At 51.3% G+C, this 20,180-nt stretch overlaps 1 protein-coding gene across 1 annotated transcript in view; it reads right to left on the bottom strand.

Moving 5' to 3' along the window:
* HCN4 (hyperpolarization activated cyclic nucleotide gated potassium channel 4) overlaps positions 1-19,117 on the bottom strand; it is a 93,166-nt gene extending 74,049 nt beyond the window's left edge. Inside the window, exon 1 of the mRNA XM_062501301.1 lies at positions 17,779-19,117. Within this exon, the coding sequence (XP_062357285.1) occupies positions 17,779-18,482 (704 nt within the window). The 5' untranslated portion in view covers positions 18,483-19,117. The remainder of the gene's footprint in view (positions 1-17,778) is intronic.
* Between the last annotated feature and the right edge of the window lie 1,063 nt (positions 19,118-20,180).

The raw sequence follows: 20,180 nt of genomic DNA, 5'->3' as shown, positions 1-20,180 counted from the left end.
CCTCAGGGCTGGGACTCACAGAAAGCGGGGTCCCTTAATGGCTTCCCACAGCCAGAGGGCAGGGATAGATGGGACACTGGGTAGGAATTCCTCCCTGTGAGGGAGGGGAGCCCCTGGCACAGGGTGCCCAGAGAGGCTGTGGCTGCCCCTGGATCCCTGGCAGTGTCCAAGGCCAGGCTGGACAGGGTTAGAGCAGCCTGGGATGATGGCAGGTGTCCCTGCCCATGGCATTCTGGGATTCTGTGATCATTCCAACATCCAGGCTCTCCTCGAGACTCCAGAGCCCAGGTTTGGGATACCTGCCATAATCTTCGAAGCATGCAGCACCAGGACAACCATCCCCACAGGTACAACATCTCTGTGTGTGCCCAGCTGAGCACTGGGCCAGTCACATCAGCCACCCCACAAGGAAAGCCCCAAAAGCACCGGGAGCACTCCCTGTGCCCGAGGATGGATGAAAGCTGAAGCTGCTGCTCAGCTGCATGATTTACTCCACCTCTGCTCCCAGGCACGCGTGCTCTCTCAGTCTCTCTTCAGCTTCCACAGTTCTCAGGATTTATGTCTGAGACAGACAACAGCATCTGCCAGGGCTCAGCACCGTGCTCACATTCCTGCTGCGTGAGCCGTGGGTGCAGCAGATGGAGCAGGGAGAAAAGTCAGCCCTCTGTCCTGGGTAATGGCAGCATGGAAATGCTCAAAGCTGCCAGGAAGAGGTGACAGAAAGCAGTTTGGGGTTTTCCAATGGTCTGCTGGAATGATCATATACAAAGCTGCCTCCCTGTAAAGGCTCCAAACTTCCTAAAGCACATGTTCAACAAGGACAGGGAAAGCCAGAGTGACAGAAGGTGTTGGCTGCGTGTGGCTGTCACCCCTGGCACGGACAGCTCACCACAGCCCTGAGGGTTGCACAGCACAGGTGAAGAACTCCTGGAGGAGAGGGTTCACTCCTGGTCAAATCCCTTCTTTTCCTTTGGGGTTAAACACACTCTGGCCAACAGGGATGGCCAGATTTTTGTGTGGATTCTCTGTACCCAGTGAATATGGCTCAAGCCTTGAAGGCAGTGCCAAAGGAGCAATGTGTAAGGAGCATGGCTTGGGATGGATGGAGCACATTCTATGCTGTGTTCCAGACCTTCAGCTCCTCGTGATCCACATTACTTTCTTGGAATCCTCACTGGTTTCCATCCTTGCTTTAGCCCTGCTGGTTCACACCCAGTGATGCCACAGCCTCTTTCCATGGGGAACGGGGGGGTGGAAGGAGTAAGGCACCTGAAAAGTCACTGCCTGTGTGTACTTCAGCTTCCAAAGCACAAAATGCTTCTCCTGGCCAGCTCTCCTGCCGCTCACATCAGACTCTTGTTTGTAATGAGTTATTCAGGCTGCAATGGAGCACAATGAATCCTCAAAAAGACTAATGCTGCTGGGATCTTGGGGCTATTCAGGTAGCCCAGACCCCAGACAAGAGATGAATCACCTTCTAAAAATGCAGCAGTTAAGGAAAAAAAAAAAAGGTCCAATTTTTCTGATTATTCTCAGTCTCAGAAGAAACATACTGTACTGAGGCTGTGCTTACCTAAGGCATCCACATGAATCCACTCTCCCTCCCCCTGGAATGGCTGCTGAATTAATTACTGCCTGTGCTGAAACACTGAGGAGCTCCCCAGGGACTGGCTCCCTTTTGACCTCAAAGCTTTTTAGGGCAGGTGGCTGAATCTTCCCACCTGCATCTGCCAGCTAGGGAAACTGAGGCACAGAGAGGCAGATATTCCAGAGGGCCTCACTCCCTCCACAGAATGAAGAGGAGAGAGCAGGAATTCTGACATCCAATCCAGCATCCAAAGGACACTCAGCTCTGAGCTTCAGATCCTCCAGAGCTGTTACAAATACATATTATGGCATTGGCTTTTTGCAAATATTAAATATATGTATGTGTGGCGTTAAAATGGTTTTTAAGATGTAGTTCTCTTTAAGAATAACATAGACTAACAAAGTATCTTTGCAATAAGTAAACTACCTACTTAATTAAATAACGCCCAATAAAAACACCTGCTACTAATATACCAACTACCAACACCAACCATGTGTAAAAATTAAAAGCCACAGCCCAAATTAAAACTAATAAAAATAAATTAAAACCACAACCAAAAACCACACATACTCTAAAAAACAAACTCAAAAAATAGCCATGTAAAACAATTCCTAAAATATTTTTAAAAAGGTTAAAAATACATAATAAGCCTATAAATATGCAACAAACTAATAAACTTAAAAAGTGTCTCCAAAACAACAAATGTGCTCTTGGCTAAATGCCCAGCACCCAGCCATTATAACCTTTTGCTTTATTATTTGTCTCTTACTGTCTTTTATTAAACCTTTTAAAATCTACCAAAAAAAAAATAAACCTCATTTTTCACAAAAGCCCCTTCCAGTTCCTGAGGAACTGTCACTGTCCCTCCAAAAGTTCCTGCACTGGGCTGACTGAAATGAGGAAACCCAGCAGGAACTGAGGGGCAGCAGGAGACTGAGGGAAAAGGAGCAGGACTTGGTGCACGCTGAGACAGCAGAATGAAGAACTCAGACACTGGACAAGTAAAATGCATTCTCCCCAGAAAAGACAGTGTCACACAGCTGCCCACGGAGGATGCTCTGAATCACAGTTAGATCCAATATAAAGAATTCAGTGGCCACATTCAGGACATTTAAGGCCCTTCCCCTCCTGTCAGACTGGTAGGAGGAAATTTGGATTTCCACCTGCCTGTATGGCATGAATGTGCTACACACGCTCCTGGAAAGGGCATGGGAGTGTGTGCTGGGGCTCCAGGCACTTCCACTCAGCACCTCCCTGCCCTTTGCCAAGGCCTGGGATGCTGCTGCATCTCTCCTGCTCTTTCCAGGACACGCTGCAAATTTTCTGACTTGTGTGGCGGGGATTCCCGGGGCATTCTCCTTTATCAAAAGCTGCAGGGTCTGTGATCCACTGAGTCCTCTGCAGCCATTTGCTCCCACCAGGAAATCTTCCAGAGCAAGCTGGAGCTGCAGCCTCTCCTCTCCTCTCCTCTCCTCTCCTCTCCTCTCCTCTCCTCTCCTCTCCTCTCCTCTCCTCTCCTCTCCTCTCCTCTCCTCTCCTCTCCTCTCCTCTCCTCTCCTCTCCTCTCCTCTCCTCTCCTCTCCTCTCCTCTCCTCTCCTCTCCTCTCCTCTCCTCTCCTCTCCTCTCCTCTCCTCTCCTCTCCTCTCCTCTCCTCTCCTCTCCTCAGCATCCCAAATCCCCACTAGGATCTGGGGGTTCTGTAAACTTGCTGTGACTCTGCTGTGCAGGGCTGCTGCTCCAGCACACAGAGTGCCACTGACGGGCAGACAAACAGGGCACCATGGGCACCATGAAAAATGGCCAGATAAATCTTTTCCACTATGGGCTGGACCTGCCCTGCTCTATTTAAGTCAATGGAACAAAGCCATTGAGCCCTGGGGGAGCAAGTGCCAGCCCTAAATCATTTCTTTGATTAATTGTTCTTGGGAAGGAAGAATTCATTAAGCATTCCGCTCAGCAATTAGAAATAAATATATTTTTAGAATGAACAACCTGCCAGAAACAAGTTGTTTCAGAAATATATTCGGCTTGATGCATTTTCCATCAATACAGAAGGAGGATGCTCCAGCCTGCCAGAGGGACAGGCTGGGAAAGGGACACTGCAGGGACAGGCAGGACAGGGCTGTCACTGAGGAGCTCCTTGTGATGTCTGCACCACTCAGGTTCAGTCTGCGTGAGCAACCTGAGAGGAAATAAAGGAGTTCTTCTCTATATTCCTATTCCAGCCATAAGCTGGGAATGTATCTCCCTGCTGTTCCACATGAATATGACAAAGCTGTTCCTACACACAGCTGGGGCACAGCAGATATGCGAGTCATGAAAACCCAATAAATAACAACACCTCCCTTGTATTTCCACTTTGGCATCAGGCTCAGACAAGCTACAAGGGCAATGTGAAATAACAACCTCTGTAAGGAGTTTGGGACACATAATTGCCACTGCCTTTAAGATGTGAGACGTGCTGACACAGGAAATGGTTACCACAGGGACAGCAGGACAGGAGCCTGCTCCAAGGCAGTGACAGCCAAATCCTTCTCTGGTCACCGAAGGTACAGATGCCACTAAATGAGGTGTAAGGGTGTATTTTCAATTTTAAATCCATACTTCAAGGCAGGAACTCAGCACAGGCTCTGTTCATGCCTGAGCCCAGAGAACCACGTGGAACTGTGAGATGGGCACTTTGCCCCTCTCCACCAGCCTAGAAAATTCTACTTCTGGTCCTGAGTGCTGAGAAGGAAAAACCCTAAAAGAACCTAAGCATGTTCTGGGATCTGAGAGTCACAACCACAAAAGACTATTCCAGGCTTTTAAGTTTTGTGCCTTAAAAGAAAAGACAAGTCTTATCCTTTGGTTGTGGTGCCTAGAGGCAAGTCTGTTCCCTGCCCTGTTTTGGGAACGCAGGATGGCAGCCATGTCTCAATGAATTCCAGCTTTTCCAAGAAGAACACACTCTCAAAGGGCCCTCTTCCCCAAAACACAAAACATCCTTGTAGTTTTTCCTTCTGCACACACAGGACCCAATTTCAAGGCCATTGCAGCAGGCACTGGCTCTGCCTTTGATTTCAGCAGGGATGTGCTGGGATATCACATAAATTGGCTGGGAACTCGTGTACTTCCATCATGATAACATGATTTCTATCGTTTTCTGCCTTCTAGTTAATCCAGTCCTTCTGCTTAAGCTCAGAGTAAGGCAGGAGCCAGACTTTTGCTCCTGTTTTTTCATGCCAGGAGAAATGTCTGTGCCATGCCTCGGCCCAGATGGGAGCCCTGGCACTGGGAGCCCACAGGGAGGCTGTGGGAGAGCAGGAGGAAGATGGGTCAGTGGTGAGGGTACCTGGGGAAAGCTCTCGAGCCACTGCAGTGACTCCAGTGGGGAAGAGCAGAGGGTCTTTGAATGGAGGCCAAGGAAAGCAGGGGGCAGATCAACTCTGCTCTCAAGTGTATCCAAACCCAGATTAGCTCATCAGATATTCAGATGGTAAATTAGGGATCTCCTTCAGGAACAGCATCCTTGAATCAGAAATAACTGTTTTGTGAGCAAAGAGGAGAAAATTCAGGGCTCTGAGCCACTTCCACTGTAGCAAGGGAGCCGCAGGCTGCCTGAATCCTGCCTTGAAGAGCAACTGCACAAACACCAAGCTGGGAGTGGAATCTGGGATCAGTGACAGCAGTGCAGCACCAGCAGGTCCCACCCAGTGCCAGCACAGGGCCCGGATGTAATTTGGGCTTCCTGTACAGGACACACAGCCTGAGGTGCCTCCAAGGAGGGAAACTCATTCTCAGGGCCATTCTCACCCGGGAATTTGGCTCCACGTGTCTACTAATGACCCTCATCTCACAGGAATGATGATCAACCCTCCTGCATCCACAAGAGCCCCACTGTGTGGAGGAATGATCTGTCCCTCTGCAGCGAGGCTGAGCTGAGGGAAAGGCAGCAGAACCACAGCAGCTCCAGGGCAGGGGCTGAGCACAGCTGGAGTATCTGAGCTGCACTACCCTTACTCCGAGTGTCACCTGCCTGCCCACAGAGGTCATGAGCTGCTCTGCCCAAGCCATGGGCTTTTATGATCTGGGTAGTTTATATTGCTACAAAACTGTTTTATTGGAATACCCTCCCTTCCTCTCCCTGAGCAAGCCGAGGCCATACTTTGCCTAGGAAAAGCAAATTTTTCAAGACGCTTGCGAAGAATTCTCCACCGGAGGGAGAGGAGTCTTGTGCCCAGCTGTAGGAAAGCCATGCTCCTCTCTGAACCATATCCAACCCTATTCTTTTTCCCTAACTGGGCTGCAGATCCTAGGATCCCAGTTTGGGGTACCCATCAGTTTCCACGGACCTGTCCTAACTTCAAAGAGGTGTCCTTTCCCCAAAAAAAATATTGGGCATGAGGGTGTGGAGAGAAGGCAAGGCTGGAAGCTTTGGGCCAGGCTGAGGAAACGGGAGGGCTGAACTCCTCGCACCTTGTTGAGCTCTTTTAGGTCTTTGCACCTCTTATCTGGGAGACTGGGCAGAAATGCTGCTGGCCTGCCATTCCTGAGAGAGTGTGTGTGATGACTGCACTGGAGGAAGTGGTTGAGAACATCTCAGCCCTGGGAAGGCAATAGCCCAGAACAGTTGCCAAGTCCCAAAGGGATTTCATCCCTGACTTCATCCAGCAGAGTCTCCACAGCCACGCTCATGGATCACATTGTCTCCCATCCCCATGGACACACCAGCACCTCTGGCATTTCCTCTTCACCTGCGAAGAGGGTTGTGCTGATAGGGGAACTGAGCTTTGGAGAACTTAATCTGCTTTTAGTCCTGCTCTTACATCTCAGCTATGGGAAACACAGGTCTGGAAAAACTTCTGAGGGGGTTCAGGGTGGGAGCAAGAGCAAAAAAGAGGTGGTGGTGGTCTGGAAGTGAGAATGCCCATGCTGTGGTAGCAGGCAGAGCAATCTGTGTGCAGGTGTCTGAGGGGCTCAGATCTGGCTTACACTGCTCCCAGCCCCAGTATTCCCAAGGCACTTTATTATTAGCTGCACCCCCAATGTTACGCATTAATTTCTACAGCAGACTCACTCACACACACACACACACACACACACAACACCCACCCACATGCAGCAATGGCTAGACAGACACAAAGCATGCAGCAGCCAATTATTTGGGGTGGGAACAGCTTGCATGAGCTCATGATGAAGCTTAGCCTTAATTCTGCTGAGCTGGAGAGGCTGGAGCTGTGCTCTGCTCTCCTGACTGACTGCGGAGCGCCAGAGCAGGGCAGATGATGTCAAGGCAAATCTTTTTTTGTCTGCAGTGCAGATTTGGCTGTGTGAATTTACTTGCAAATGAGGCTTCCAGATCCCCTGTTGGAAAGCAGGAGTCCTAGGCCATACCCACAGCTGCCACTGTTAGCCCAAATTCCTGCTCGGTCTGCAAAAGGGGTGGCCTTGGTTTGGAAGGCTTGGGCCCAACTTCCCATCGGGATCTGCAGGCAAGAGCAGGCAGTGGGATTGACGGGAGGGGATGGGGAGGAGTGCCTGTGCTGCAGACACAGCAGAGGAACCCATCACAATGGGAACGAAGGAGGGGAGACCCCAACAGCGCAACTTTCCCTGCGTTTTCACAAACTGAGCCCCAAAAACTGTCCAGAGGCACTCAGGGGTCAGCCAGCAGCCGTGGACACACCTGGAGTTTGACTGAAGCACATCAGTGAGCCAGGTTTTTGTTCCGTTCCCAGCTGTGGGAGAGGCCTGGACGTTCCAGCCACAGCACACGCAGCGAATTGCCCTGACCAAGGCTGGCATGGAGCACACTCGTGTCTGCTCCACACCAACTCACAACACATCATCCAAAAGATCCAAAGCCACCCAGCCTAAGGGATGCTTTCCAGAGCTGCCACGCCACAGCCGGGACAGATACCTTGCAGCTCCTGTGCCAGACCTGGTATTTGGGAGTGTTTACTGAAGCCAAGAGTCGCACATTGCCAAAGAAAAGGGAAGCACACCCTGCAGTACACGTGACTGGTGAGGGAAAGATGGAACATTTTCTTCTTAGAGCATGTCCAAACCCCATGCAGGGGCTACACAATTCTAGTTTATGGACATAAAAGGTAAAATCCATCTTGCCTGCCTCTTCATGCAGCCTTTTTTCCTATCTTTTCCCAGCCTAGTTCTAAATGTGCCAGACAACAGAGCACCATACATGGAACTGCAGAATATTTGTAACCTCTTCCCTTGTCAAGACAAAGGAACCAATGACTCCGAAATTTCCTATCAGTACATGGATCCACTGCTTTTTGGGGTCCTAATAAAAGATGGACAACAGGTGAGACCAAATCTGCAGCACTACACAGAGAAAGAGAGTCCCAAAGAAATCTTTGTGGAACTTCCTGGTTGAGACCAACCCCACCCTTGCTGGTACCTCCTCTGGCATCTGCTGTTACATTAAAGTATTACAGAGTCCCCCAGCATCTTCCATGGCCCCTGGCAGCACCATCACCCCTTTTTTAAAAGCTGGAGACATCAAGGCATGGAGAATTCAGCTCAGGATGGCTCACAGGTCCAACCTGTATGCCTGACATCTCTTCCAGCTTGTCCTTCTGTCTGCTAGGCTCTGCTTGTCATTCCAAGTGCATCCACAGCTAAATGAGCACGATACGAGTGCTTTGTATGGGCATCAAGGAGAACAGACCATCATCTGCAGTCTAGACTGGTCCCTCCTCCTGCCCTCCCCACAATTCACAGGAAAATAGGGATGGAAAAATATATTCCCCTTGTTATTAATAGAAGCGTAACTTGTGCATGCATTAGTACTTTGAAGCGAAGGGGGAAAGGTCAAGCATCAAGAATTTGTGCTTAATGAAAGTGGGTTTGCTATTGTTAAAAAAGCTGCACGGAGCCAGGCATCGTTATCTTTTCTCTTATCTCCTGGGCTGTCGGGAGAGCTGGTCCAGCCATGGCAGGAGCGAGCCGGGGTGTCCCTGCGCTGGGGCTCTGCACCTGGGCACAACGGGGCACGTTCCCCGGCCCCCGGTGCCCCCGACAGGCCCTGCCCTGCTGAGAGATGTCAGTGCTGAGCTGAGCGAGCTCCTTGCCCTGACACCACTGGGAAGGAAAGGATTAGTGGAGTGGAGTCCCCCTGTCTCTGGAATGCAGCTCTTATCTCCTCCCAGGCGCTGATAACAAAACTGCCGGACCTTCCTTTCCCGCACCCGGCGTATCAAATGCATCTCCCCGGGTTTTCCAGAGTTTTCCATGCCCTCCCCGTGCTCAGGTGGGATGAGGATCACACTGTAACAGTGCCCAGGTTCTGACCTGGAGCAGAAGCCACTCCCAGCAGAGTTGCTGAGCTCCCAGTCCCGCTGGAGCTGAGCAGTTACTCCCCGCACAGCTCCGGATTGCCTGGCACTCACAAGCACCCTGAGCACAGCTGTGACAAGGAAAAACAAGGAGTTAGAGCTCCTGCACCGGAGTCAGCTGGCAACCTGCAGCTCCTCCACTGCCTCTGAGCTCTGGAACAATGGATGCACACACACAGACAACCTCTCCATCCAAAGAGGCTGCGAGTTAAATCCTTAATTAGCACGAGTCACCATAAATGAGATTAGCTCTCGTTCATCACTGGGGAAGCTGCTGTGCCCCTGGAACACTGAAGTGGTGGGCCCTCAAGCTGACCTTGGAATTCCCCCTTGGATGCTCATCTGCTTTGCTCTCACGGCACTGTCTTCCCCTGCTGCCTGCAGCATGTCCTCAGGAGATAAGAGCCTGGTTTTCCTCCAGCATGGCGCTAACACCAGGCACGGGGTGACCACGTTTGATACCGTACGCAATGAATAATTCCAATTTGGAAGGGGACTTCCCAGCTAGCAAAGCATTCAGCATGGAAAAACGGCAGGAAAAGGTCTCTCTATGAGCACCTTGCTAGCTCAGGACACATCTGCTCCCTCTGCTGTGTTTCTGGAGTCCTGAGTGCTGTGTCTGCTGACAGACCCAGGGCTGGTGCTGTCAGCACTGCAGAGCTGCATGGAGCCAAGCTGCGTCCTGCTCTGCCCTGCGCCTCACCGAACCCCAGCCCACTCGAGGGCACCCGAGCACTCCTCCCTGCTCGTCCTGGACTGCAGCTTGCATCCTGAACGTGCAGTGCTGCTCAGGCAAGAGCCCTGGTGCTGCCCTGCAGGCTCAGCAGCGACAGGTTTACGGCCGAGGAGTGCTCAGATCCGTGGGGATGAGCTCTGCAGTGCTGCTGGGAGAGAGGTCATCCAACGTTTCAGAAGGGAACTTAAATCAGCCCTGTTCACCATAATGACCCTGACTCTGCTGCGAGGAAAGCGAGGAAACCTCGTGAATCTCCAGACATTCAGAAGGCAATGATGTCACCAGCTGGGGGCTGCCTGGCCTGAAAGATGGCTGTGGACACTGCACCTGCATGCACAGCCACAGGAAAGCATGTGGGACACACACCTGTGAAGGAGGAGGACAGCACCTGGATCCTTCCACATGGAAACGAGCCTATGCCTGTACCCAGCAACGGATACGAGAGATCTGTCAGAGCTGGTGATGCTCTCAATTCTTCCTCCTGGCCTCGAGTTCTAGGAATGGTCTTATCCCTCCTCACAGCCTGGCCTGCGTTCAGCCACAGAGCTCATGGCACAAAACGTTTCAGGGGCAAATCTCAAGTAGCCACTTCCCTGCAGCCTGACCTTTCCCTCACACTCAGCAGTGGAAATGGGCTTTTTGAAGTTCTCAAAAGGAGCTGGCACCTTGCTTTTTGAGTGACATTCATCTGTAGGTAAATTGATTTAATAGCTTGTTAGAGTGCCAATTAGAACCAACAATAACTCAATTGACCTATAACTGCCTTGGCACCAACACGGCTTTCAAAAATAAGAGAAAGGAAGAAATCTCTGCTCTGGCAGAGATGAGAGCTCAGATAGTTGGTTTTGAGAGCAAACCCAGGGATTCATGGGCTTGCTAATGAGATGCTCATAACACATCAGAAACAAAGACAAATTTCAACGGTTTCAAGCTAAAATGACACTACGTTATCTCCAGACAAAGATCACTCTTTTATCTGTATAATAAATGGATTTCAGTGCAGCAGCAGTGACTCTAGAGCAGAAAAAACCCTCAGTGCCACAGAAAGCACTAGCACAGTTACCTAACCAGAATAACACTGGATTGAAACCCCAGGTTTACCTCCTTAAAATAGTGCTGCAAAGTCCTACACCGACTCTGTGGGTTTTACCCTCAGAAACCACATTTTTCCTTCAAATAATGATCTGTTTCATTCTCCTGCAGTGGAGATTGTACTTCCAGACAAATTCATCATGTTAAATGCTTAGGTCTGAGGACTGAGATCTTTCAAGTTTAAAAAACAGAAAATGGGTAGCTTTTGTCTAAACATCGGCAGTGTCCAAGGATAAGGAGAAGGATAATGTGGAAGGGTTTTAAATTACTGGGAAAAATGATCCATTCTTAAGTCAGGAAGGGGATGGAGAAAACTGAGATTGTTGGAAGAGTCAGAAGGACAATAGCAACTAAGAATATGTAGAAGGAGAAGGAACTGATTCAGAGAGACCCACCCAGAGAAAAAGCTGAAGGATAAGGATAGAGACTGGAACTGGACTGAGTAAATGCCAACCTAACACACTGGAACATGGTAAGGGGAGAGGGGGAGAGGCAATGCTGAAAACAAGGTGGAAATCAGTGATCAGATAAAAATGAAGCTGGATATTGACATCTAGGACTGGCTGGACATGACACCTGCCACGAGGAGCCTAGAAAATGGAGATGGCACTGGTGGGATGAGAAATACAGACTTCAAGTGAGAGATGGGGAAGACAACAGGTTGGAGAGAGCGGTGCTGAAGGTGAGAAGGAGAAAACAAGCAGGGAGTTTGTAACAGGCAGGATGTGCTTCCTTTGGAGTCTGGACTAGCCCTGAAATGTGGTGCAGCATCTTTCCTTTGCTGTAGCTCCCTGCTACAGCCATTGCTTCATTCGGAGCAGAGGGCAGTGCAGCACAGCCTTGAACAGTTCCACACCTGCTAATGAACCCAGAGATATTATTGTGCCAAGGGGAGAGACTGAGTTGTTTTTAAAACCCTAACAACTGTACAAAACACTGCATTAAAAATCAGACTGCAAAGTCAAAAGCTCAGGGTAGGAAATGGCAGACAGGAGGTTGGCTGTGTTATAGTTACAGTCATGGCATGGATCAAACCAGTGCTTCCCAGAGAATTCCTGCCTCCTCCAAGGTGGGAGGGAGGCCCTGGGGCAGGCGTGAGCAGGAGGAGATTTTCTGTAGGAGCCCATTTCTTGCCCAGCCTGGCAGGTTTGCAATGGAAGAGAGAAGGAACTGCAGATGGGGTGTGATGGCCAGGGCAGGTGAGCAGAGCCTTGGAGCTTCCCCCTCTGCCAGAAAGCTCCTGCAGAAGTGTCAGGCAAGGAGCCCAATCCCAAACCGTAACTGCAATAATACTCTGAGATGATGACGGGAGAGAACACGATGTCATTGTTTACAGCAGTGATTATTTTTTGCTATAACAACAGACAAACCAACAAGCAGCAGAGGCTTGGGAAGAGGGTGGGAGGGATGGGCCCATTTCCCAGTCTGGCTGCTCACAGAGCCAGCCTAAGAAATGGTTCAAAGCAGAATGGGCTCAGTCCTCTCAAGGCACCCATGGCTCCTCAAACAAGTCCTCATGAGCCCTTCTGAGTGCCAGGGATGGCCCATTCCCTGCAGAGCTGCCAGGGCAGAGCTCTGGCCAAGGGCATACTGCGGGAGGCTCTGCACAGCTGGGCCCCAGTTCCACCATACCCAGGTCAGCGATGGTTTTGCCTCAACCCCCACCAGTCTGTGCCACCTCCCTATAAACTGGGGATGGTATTTCCAATTTCCTTGCTGTCAGGAAGTGAACTGAACATTTATTGTTAGCGTAGTGCATATTTTGTAAACCCATGGGAAAAGCAACCTTTTTTCTTTTCACGTCAGCATCTGAATAAGATACAATAAATAAGATATGTTATCTTACAAGAAGAGATGGAGAAAATGTTAAATTGTTTTTCCTGATGGAGCCATCCCTGAGTGTACCGAGGGAGGAGCTTCTGTGGGAGAGATAATGTCTTCATCTGTTGGCAGAGATTGGTAAAAAGTGCCTGGCTTAAGTTTATGCAAAAATCATAACCACAGCTCTTTGTTAAATATCAATCTTTGCTTTACTATTTATTTATGATCTTTTATCTCATTTTCTCTATGTGAACATACTGTAATATTAGTCCTAAATATTTTACCGTGGTGACCCACTGAGGTGTTACCTTTATTGAGGCCTTTCTGTTTTCCAGCTTAGGCATGTGAATATGTTTCCTACAAAAAGCTGTACTTCTGCATGGACTGGCCGGTGTGGGATTATTTATCCTCTGCCTCCTGACAAGCGAGCTGGGGCATGAAGCCTGACTTGCCTATGGACATGGGAAGTACAGATGCAGGAGTTTCACTCCCTTAGCTCATGGTCACAAAGCCATGGTTCTTTTGCAGCCTGACTGAAAGTCCACCGAAGACAAGAGACACGTGTTCAGCAGAATTTGGATTATCCTCTGCACGATTCCTGTTGGGATCCCTTCCTTCTGCTCCAGCAAAGTGCCCTGGGAATTGGCCAGGAAGTTCTCTGCAGCAAAGGCAGCGGTGTCTGTCTCCAACCTCCACGTGCAGTGTCCCCCTGCTACCCCAGGGACACACCATCACCACAAAGAGGAGAAGAGAAACAAACCTGGAGCTGCCCCCTCCAAACCCAGCCTGCTGGCACTCCCCGCTGGGTTCCAGTGCCAGGCACGGGTCCTGCCACCAAAGCCACTGCTCCCTGCCTTTTCCCTGAGCCAGAATTCCCATGTGCTGCGCACCCTGCTCCAGGCACTTGGAGCAAAGGGTGAGTCATGGACTCGCAGGAATGGAGGGAGGGCAGCACAGAGAGCAGCACTTTGGGCAGAAGATGGAGAAAAGGTCATTATTGCCTGAGAGCAGGGAGCAACCCCCAGCCAAAAGAGCTGCCAAAGTCAGTCTGCACTGCTGGACTCTCCACAAATTGTTTACCCTTCTAAAGCACAGGGAAAAGCTTCCCAGTGAGAACAGCCAGAGCAGCTCTCGGAGAGGCACTGGACATCAGGTCTGCTCAGGAGAGTGGGAAAGGTAAACACACATCCCTCCCATTTCTGCTCCATCCCACAGTGTTACTGGGTTCAGCTCTTAGGACTGTAATTAGTAAATCCCACCGATTCCCCCCGAGAAGGGAGGCTGAGGCACACTGCAGCGTGAAGGGAAGCAGTGATTTTGTTCTTTCCCCTTATACCTCACACCTGAGCACCTGGTTTTTGCTGCCACAGAAACCTCCCCAAGGTCCCAGCAGCCAGGGAGTGCTGGCAGAGGAAGCAAACGAAAGAAAGGATCTGTTTGCACGCAAGTATTACAGGTAATGGAAATCAGTGAAAAGAAGAATTCTAAAATCTCTAGTTGGGTCTGCTATCGAGTGGGATGTTTGCCATTATTTTCAAAGAGACAGCAGCTTCTCTTTACTGTGAGGAAGTTAATAGATTACTGGGCAGTGAATAATGTGCAGTTCTATTTACATCCACTGCTGGGACTATTTTGGGCCTTCAGATAGTGTATCTGTTCTCAGGTCTTTCTAAAAGCAGCATGCTACACTTTTTTTTTTTGCAAGCAATTCTGGGCAGCAGCTACAACCCATATGCTTCAGTCAGCTACAAACTAGACAGATCATTGTTTGTCAGGAATTTTTTTATTAAACCAATTGTACTGAATCAATGCTTCGTCTAAGCAGTAAAATTCTGTCTACCCAGTGGAAGAGCTTTCAAAGTCACAGATAAATCTTGATCTAGGAAATACAATGTGGCTCTGCACTGATGTGCAATCAACCACAGATGCAAATGAACTCCAGCTGCCAGCACACACATCTGCACCTCAGAATGTGAGCCAGGATTCTTAATTTCATTAGAAATTGCTAAGACACCTTTTAAGTGCTTCTAGAACCAGCCCACTGCATTAGTCAGGAGTACTCAGGGGCACTGAGCTTGATTTTTATAAAGGTCATTTGATGTCTTTTCCCCTCACAATGGACTAAAAGCAGAGATCAACAGAGCCTGAATCTATATTAATTTGTTTTACTCTTGGAGGGTCATAGATTTGCCACTGGAATTAGCCCTATTAGATGCTAAAATGATAATTTAATGAGACAATGATGAAAGGCTCTGTTCTATTCTAAATCAGGAACTCCTCTGGAAGCAGAGCGCGAAGGAGCAGCGACTCCGTGGAGTCGGGGACTCGCACCAATGTCATTTCACAGCAGTGCATCGGCCTGGAGCGTTCCGTGCAAACTTCCCAGCTCCAGCTGCTCAGAGCCGGCAGTCACGAGGGCTGGAGCCCCACCAGAGGCTGCCTGGAGATGCACCTGGCTCGCAGAGGGGAGGCAGCTTCCTCCAAAGGCACTGCAAGCCAAGCTCGGGCTCCAAACCTCGCTTCACTTGAAACTTGACCAGCAAACGCTGCTGCACAGCCCTGGTGCCGGCGAAGGGCAGAATAATGGAGCCTCCAAGGTCCCGAGGCTGGAACAGGGAGCAGTCAGGAATGCACCGCGTAATTCCCCAAGCGCACGACACCCTCCTTTTGGGGCACAGATACAGCTCTTGCAAATATTTTGGTAAGATCTGCTCTTGCTGCAATCTGCTGCATTCCGGAGGTCAAAAAAACGTTAGCCCTACTCACGAGAGTTGTTTCCAAGAGAGATGCTTTAGCAGAGGGCAAGAGGGAACACAAAGCCTGAACAGAAGGTGGGAGGGCTCCCACTCTTCCCCTTCAAGGCAGCCATTGTCCACAGGCCACTTTCCATGGAAGCCCGGGCACATTCTCTAAGCAGCATTCCTATCCAAACACATCTGCTGCAGGTGACCTAGAAACAGGGGTGAACAAAGCCTCCCTGGAAATATCCCCCCCCCGAGCAGGCAGTGGTGCATCCAGCTCCTCCCGGCCTCGGCACATGGCTCCAGACACTCACCCCACTGCCCCGGCCCGGGGGATGGCAGGGACACAGCCCGTGCTGCTGGGCTGGGCTGCTACACCAGCTCAGAAGAAAGCCAGCCCACCTGGAACGCGCCCCAAGGTATGGACACGCAGCTCCCTGTGCCTTCCCTGCACAGATTGCCAGCTCCTCCGTCAGGGCAGGGTCTGTTATTAACACCAGGAGTCACCATGCCCCCGCAGAGCTCTGCATGCACGAACAGCTCAGTGCCAGCAGCTCTGTGGCATCATCTGGCTCGGGGAGCCAGGGCTTGCCAGCAGACTCCATTCCTTTGGACAAGGCTAGGAGTGGCCCTGTAGCCAAGCGCCTCAGGAGTGAAAAGCTACCTCATCATCTTCTGGAATAAGCTCTGGTTCTGTAGGAACCTTCAAATCCCAAACTCTTGGGACCATCTCACCTTGGGCAAGGTGGTTACCTCCGCTCCTGCTGCTGAAGTTTGCCAGGCTGGTTCTATGCTGAGAACAGGCACGCATATAGAAGGGAATAAACCCACGAAGAGACAGAAGGATATGGAAGCTGAACACTCCTTTTGCCTAACTCCAGATACAACACAGAGACTAAACCCCAAATTTCCTGAGGGTGCACCACGCAGAGCACGCCCTGCTACAATAACCTGAGAAAACACAGCAGTTAAACACAGACTCACGGCAAATACTGCAAATACAGCCGAGAGTATGAAACTGGTTTAGTTCTTTTGAAAGCTGCTCATTCTCACATTTCAGTGTTTGGGAGCTATTACTTGGTCAGTCTCACTGGGAGACAATTTTCCCCTGGTTCCAGTGTGGGATTGGGTAAGGCTGTGCTTGCAAGGACTCTACATCATGCTGTAGCTGCTGGAAACCCTCCTAAGCTCAGTCAGCTGTGTGCTTGGGACACTTGAATGCACTGAATTTAAATGACAGTGCAGTCTTCCAACTCACAGAGCCTTCTAATAATATTTGTTAATCCAAGCAAATATCAAGGAATCTGGTCAGTGCCAGTGCTGAATCCACTAAGCATGTGGGCTGCTTGCTAAATCCCTAATAGGTGGTGTCAAGAGGTATCTGTCATTCCTGCCTTTGGGAGGCCAAATCCACCCCAAAACTCCTTCTGCAATTATCTCACTAACTGTATTTTTGGGAATCATGCACAGTTCCTTGCAGAGTCCACAAATTTAACAAAACCATGTAGTGTGACAAAGATATATTTGAATAATACTCTTCTCCTGTGTGCTTTTAAATGTGAGACGTAAGCCCGTTGTAATTAAAGTTGAAGCAATAAACCTTAGCCATTGATTGCACTCAGTAATTAATTATTGATTACAGTGCTTTACATTCATATTGCAGAGGTCTGTTCACCTGTGCAGCAGACGATACCTTGCTCAGAAATACCCAAACACAGCCCCTCTGCTATGCAGGACTTTACCAAAACCGACTCCAGGGTTTCCAAGTTAATTACCTTATTAACCTCCACAGAAATGTTGCTGTGGAGTGAGAGCAAGCCATTACTTTGGCAAAGTCAGTGTTAACTATTCCCAATCCAAACTAATTTTGCCAATGAGGATGTACAGATGCAAAAGAGGCTCTTTCTCTGTTGAGAACCTTGTTAATGAACCTGCCATCCCCTGCACATCCCAATTCCTGACAAGCCAGGCTGCAGTAAGACCCTACACAGCAGCAACAGTAGCAACATTTCTGCCTAAGTCTTGGGGAAGGAGCACGGAGAGGACTGGGAGGTGTGAAAATGGGAAGCATCAACCAGGCAGAGCATCCATGGAGATGCAGGACTAGTTAAGATCAGACACCATCCTTTTAGTCTAGAGCTGTGCATCAGGTGGGAACAGTTTTTCCCCATTTACAATGAACTTAAAGAGAGCCTTTCCATTATAAAAAGCCAAAGATAATTGGTTTAAAAAATATTTTAAACTATCAGTAACGTGGGGACACTAAAATTAAGGTGGAATGTAAATGAAACCTGCAGCTTGTTTGAGTGGAGCAGATCTTGGCCGTGTCCCTCCAGCTCCTCTGGCTAGGAAACGACCCAGGAAAGTTCTGTTGGGGTGGGTGCCCTGTGCATGGGAAGGGGCATGGGAAGGGGCAGGCCAGCTACTTTGGAGTGGGCCAGGAAAGGGGGGGATTGTACCTGAAGTCACTGTAGGGATGGATGATCCAGAACCCGGCAGACTTAACTCTTTCCTGCTCCCTCTCCACGGCCTTCTGGCTGCCAAACATCCTCAAGGAGAATTTGTTGACCCCCGGTTGGAGCATGGCCCCGAACTGCCTCTGCATGAAACCGGCCTGGCCAAGCCTCTGCTCCTCATCTGGGGTGATCTGGTCGCACCCTCCACCTCCCTCCACTTTGATGGAGGTCGAGGAGCAGGCTCGGGGGGGCGGCTGCTGGGGCTCCGGGGGCGAGGCGGGCGGTGGGGGCACGGGCAGCCCCTGCTCCAGCTCCCCGCTGCCGGGGGGGCTCTTCTCCTCGCCGGGAGAGGCCGGCTCCCCCTCGCCGCCGATGAGCCGCTTCTCCTCGGCCGCGTCGTGGAGGTGCCTGCTGGTGAGCGAGGACAGGCTCCCTCTGAAGCGGCGGCAGTCCCCGTTCGTGCTGGTCTTGGAGCCCTTGCCGCCGGCCTCCGTCTCCAGCAGCCCGGGGTCCCCGCCTCGGCCGGGGTCCCCCCCGAGGGCCCGGGTGCTCCCAGCAGAGGGCGAAGGCAGTGGCTTGAGCCTGATGCTTTTCCTGCGGGTGTCCTTGTCGCCGTCATCCTCCTCGTCCATGATCGACGCCTTGGGTCCGATCTGCTGGGGCAGGCTGTAGAGCCTCTTGCGCATGGAGGGGGGCAGCTTGTCCATGGCCGCCGCTGCTGCTGCTGCTGCTCGGGGACAGGGAGAGACCCCCGCGCTCTGCCCAGCGAGGGGAACCGGCACTGCCCCCAGGCCCCTGCCCCCGGCTCACGGGGCACGGGGGACCAGAGACTGGCGTGTCATCTCCTTACCAGGCTGTGGCATCCACAGGCTCTGCATCAAAACACAGGCTCTGCATCCAGAAGGGAAGGAGGGGGGGGGGGAAAAAAAAAAAAAAAAAAAAAGAAAGAAAAAAAAAAAGAAAAAAGAGGGAAGGCACAAAAAGCTCCCCCTTCTCCTCCGTTGTCCCGATTTGGCTACTTGCTGCTTGTCTCCCCTTGGTGAGTGTTACTGCAATCCCTGCCTGCTCAGATGCTGAGCACTGGCAAAGAAGTCTAGAGGAGAGCCACACACTTCTGGCTGGAAGGCGAGGGAGGGCGGCAGCGGCGGCAGCAGCCGCCTTGCCATGTTGGCTTCGAGATGCAAATGTGCCGTGGATCCCGGCGGGCAGACATCATCCGGAAAGCGAAGCTCAAGCCTCAAACTCCTCAACCTGCCGGCCAATAACACAATGAACTGCAACCTGCAGCGGCCACTGTTTGCTTACATCACTGTCATCACTTACTCCTCACGCAGCCCCTGCTCCTGGGAATATTCATGAAGCCATCCCATTCTACTGGGTTGCCATAGGAGCGACTACATCGCACAAGCTCTGCCTACCTGAGACAGCACCCGGGCTTCTTAAAGGGGCAACGCCCGGCAGCCGCGGAGCTCCGCCGCGGGCACCGCGCCCCGGGCGCTGCGGGCACCGCGCTGCGGGCACCGGGCAGCGCCGGGCACCGGGCCCGCCCCGCCTCAGCGGCCACGGCCGCCGGGCCGCCGCCAGCTTATCGACAGCACCGTCGTAAACATGACGAAGTAAATAAATAAGAGCGAGAATGTTCCTTTTTCTCTCGGATGCGGGCGTTCCCCGCTCCGCCCGGAGGTGTGGCTGATGGGGGCAGGTTTGCTCGTGAAGGCACCGGGGGTTGTGTGGGAAGGGGCGAACGCTAATCTAAAGGGAAACCGGCGGTTCACCTTGAAAAATCTCACTCGCACGCAAAGCACGGGCTCGGGAGTGCCCGTGTTCCCCAGCAGAAGTTTGCCTGCCGGGTACACGCTGCCTTTGCCCCCGTCGGCAGCGTCCCGGAGGTTTGGAAGGACCCTTTTTCCCTGGCTGTAGGTACTGCTGCTCTCCTGCGGGGTCGGATCTGAAATCGTTCAAAACCCAGTACACAGAAGGCAGCTGCATCTGGCCGAGCTTTGCCGCTGGCCTGCGGGAGGCTGGGCGGGCAGTGAGGGCTGCGGGGGCTCTCCCCGAAGCGGGGGAACCCCACTTCCCCGGGGGATCCTGAGTCAGCACTGGCCGCCCAGGCTGCTCCGGCGAACAGCTCCGGCGAACAGCTCCGCCTGCCAATCCTGCTGCCCTCCCCGCTGCCCACAGGGCACCTCCTGTAACAGAGGCCAAAGCGGTGGGGGGAATCGGCTGCGATTAGGCATTTCTCTAATTTCTTTCGATATTTGAGAGGGTTTTTTTCTGGAGAAAAAGAAGGAAAGAGGTGGCAGTCAGCCCTGCCTGTGCTTCTTTGGGAACGGCTGCTTATTCTGTTTAAAAAGCTCCTAGATCGGTGAAGTGGTTCAAATAGTTTCTAGTGGCCAAGCCTTTGA

This window comes from Cinclus cinclus, chromosome 13, assembly GCF_963662255.1.
Source record: "Cinclus cinclus chromosome 13, bCinCin1.1, whole genome shotgun sequence".
NCBI classification, from domain to species: Eukaryota; Metazoa; Chordata; class Aves; order Passeriformes; family Cinclidae; genus Cinclus; species Cinclus cinclus.
This window is presented reverse-complemented; position numbering and strand designations above follow the sequence as displayed.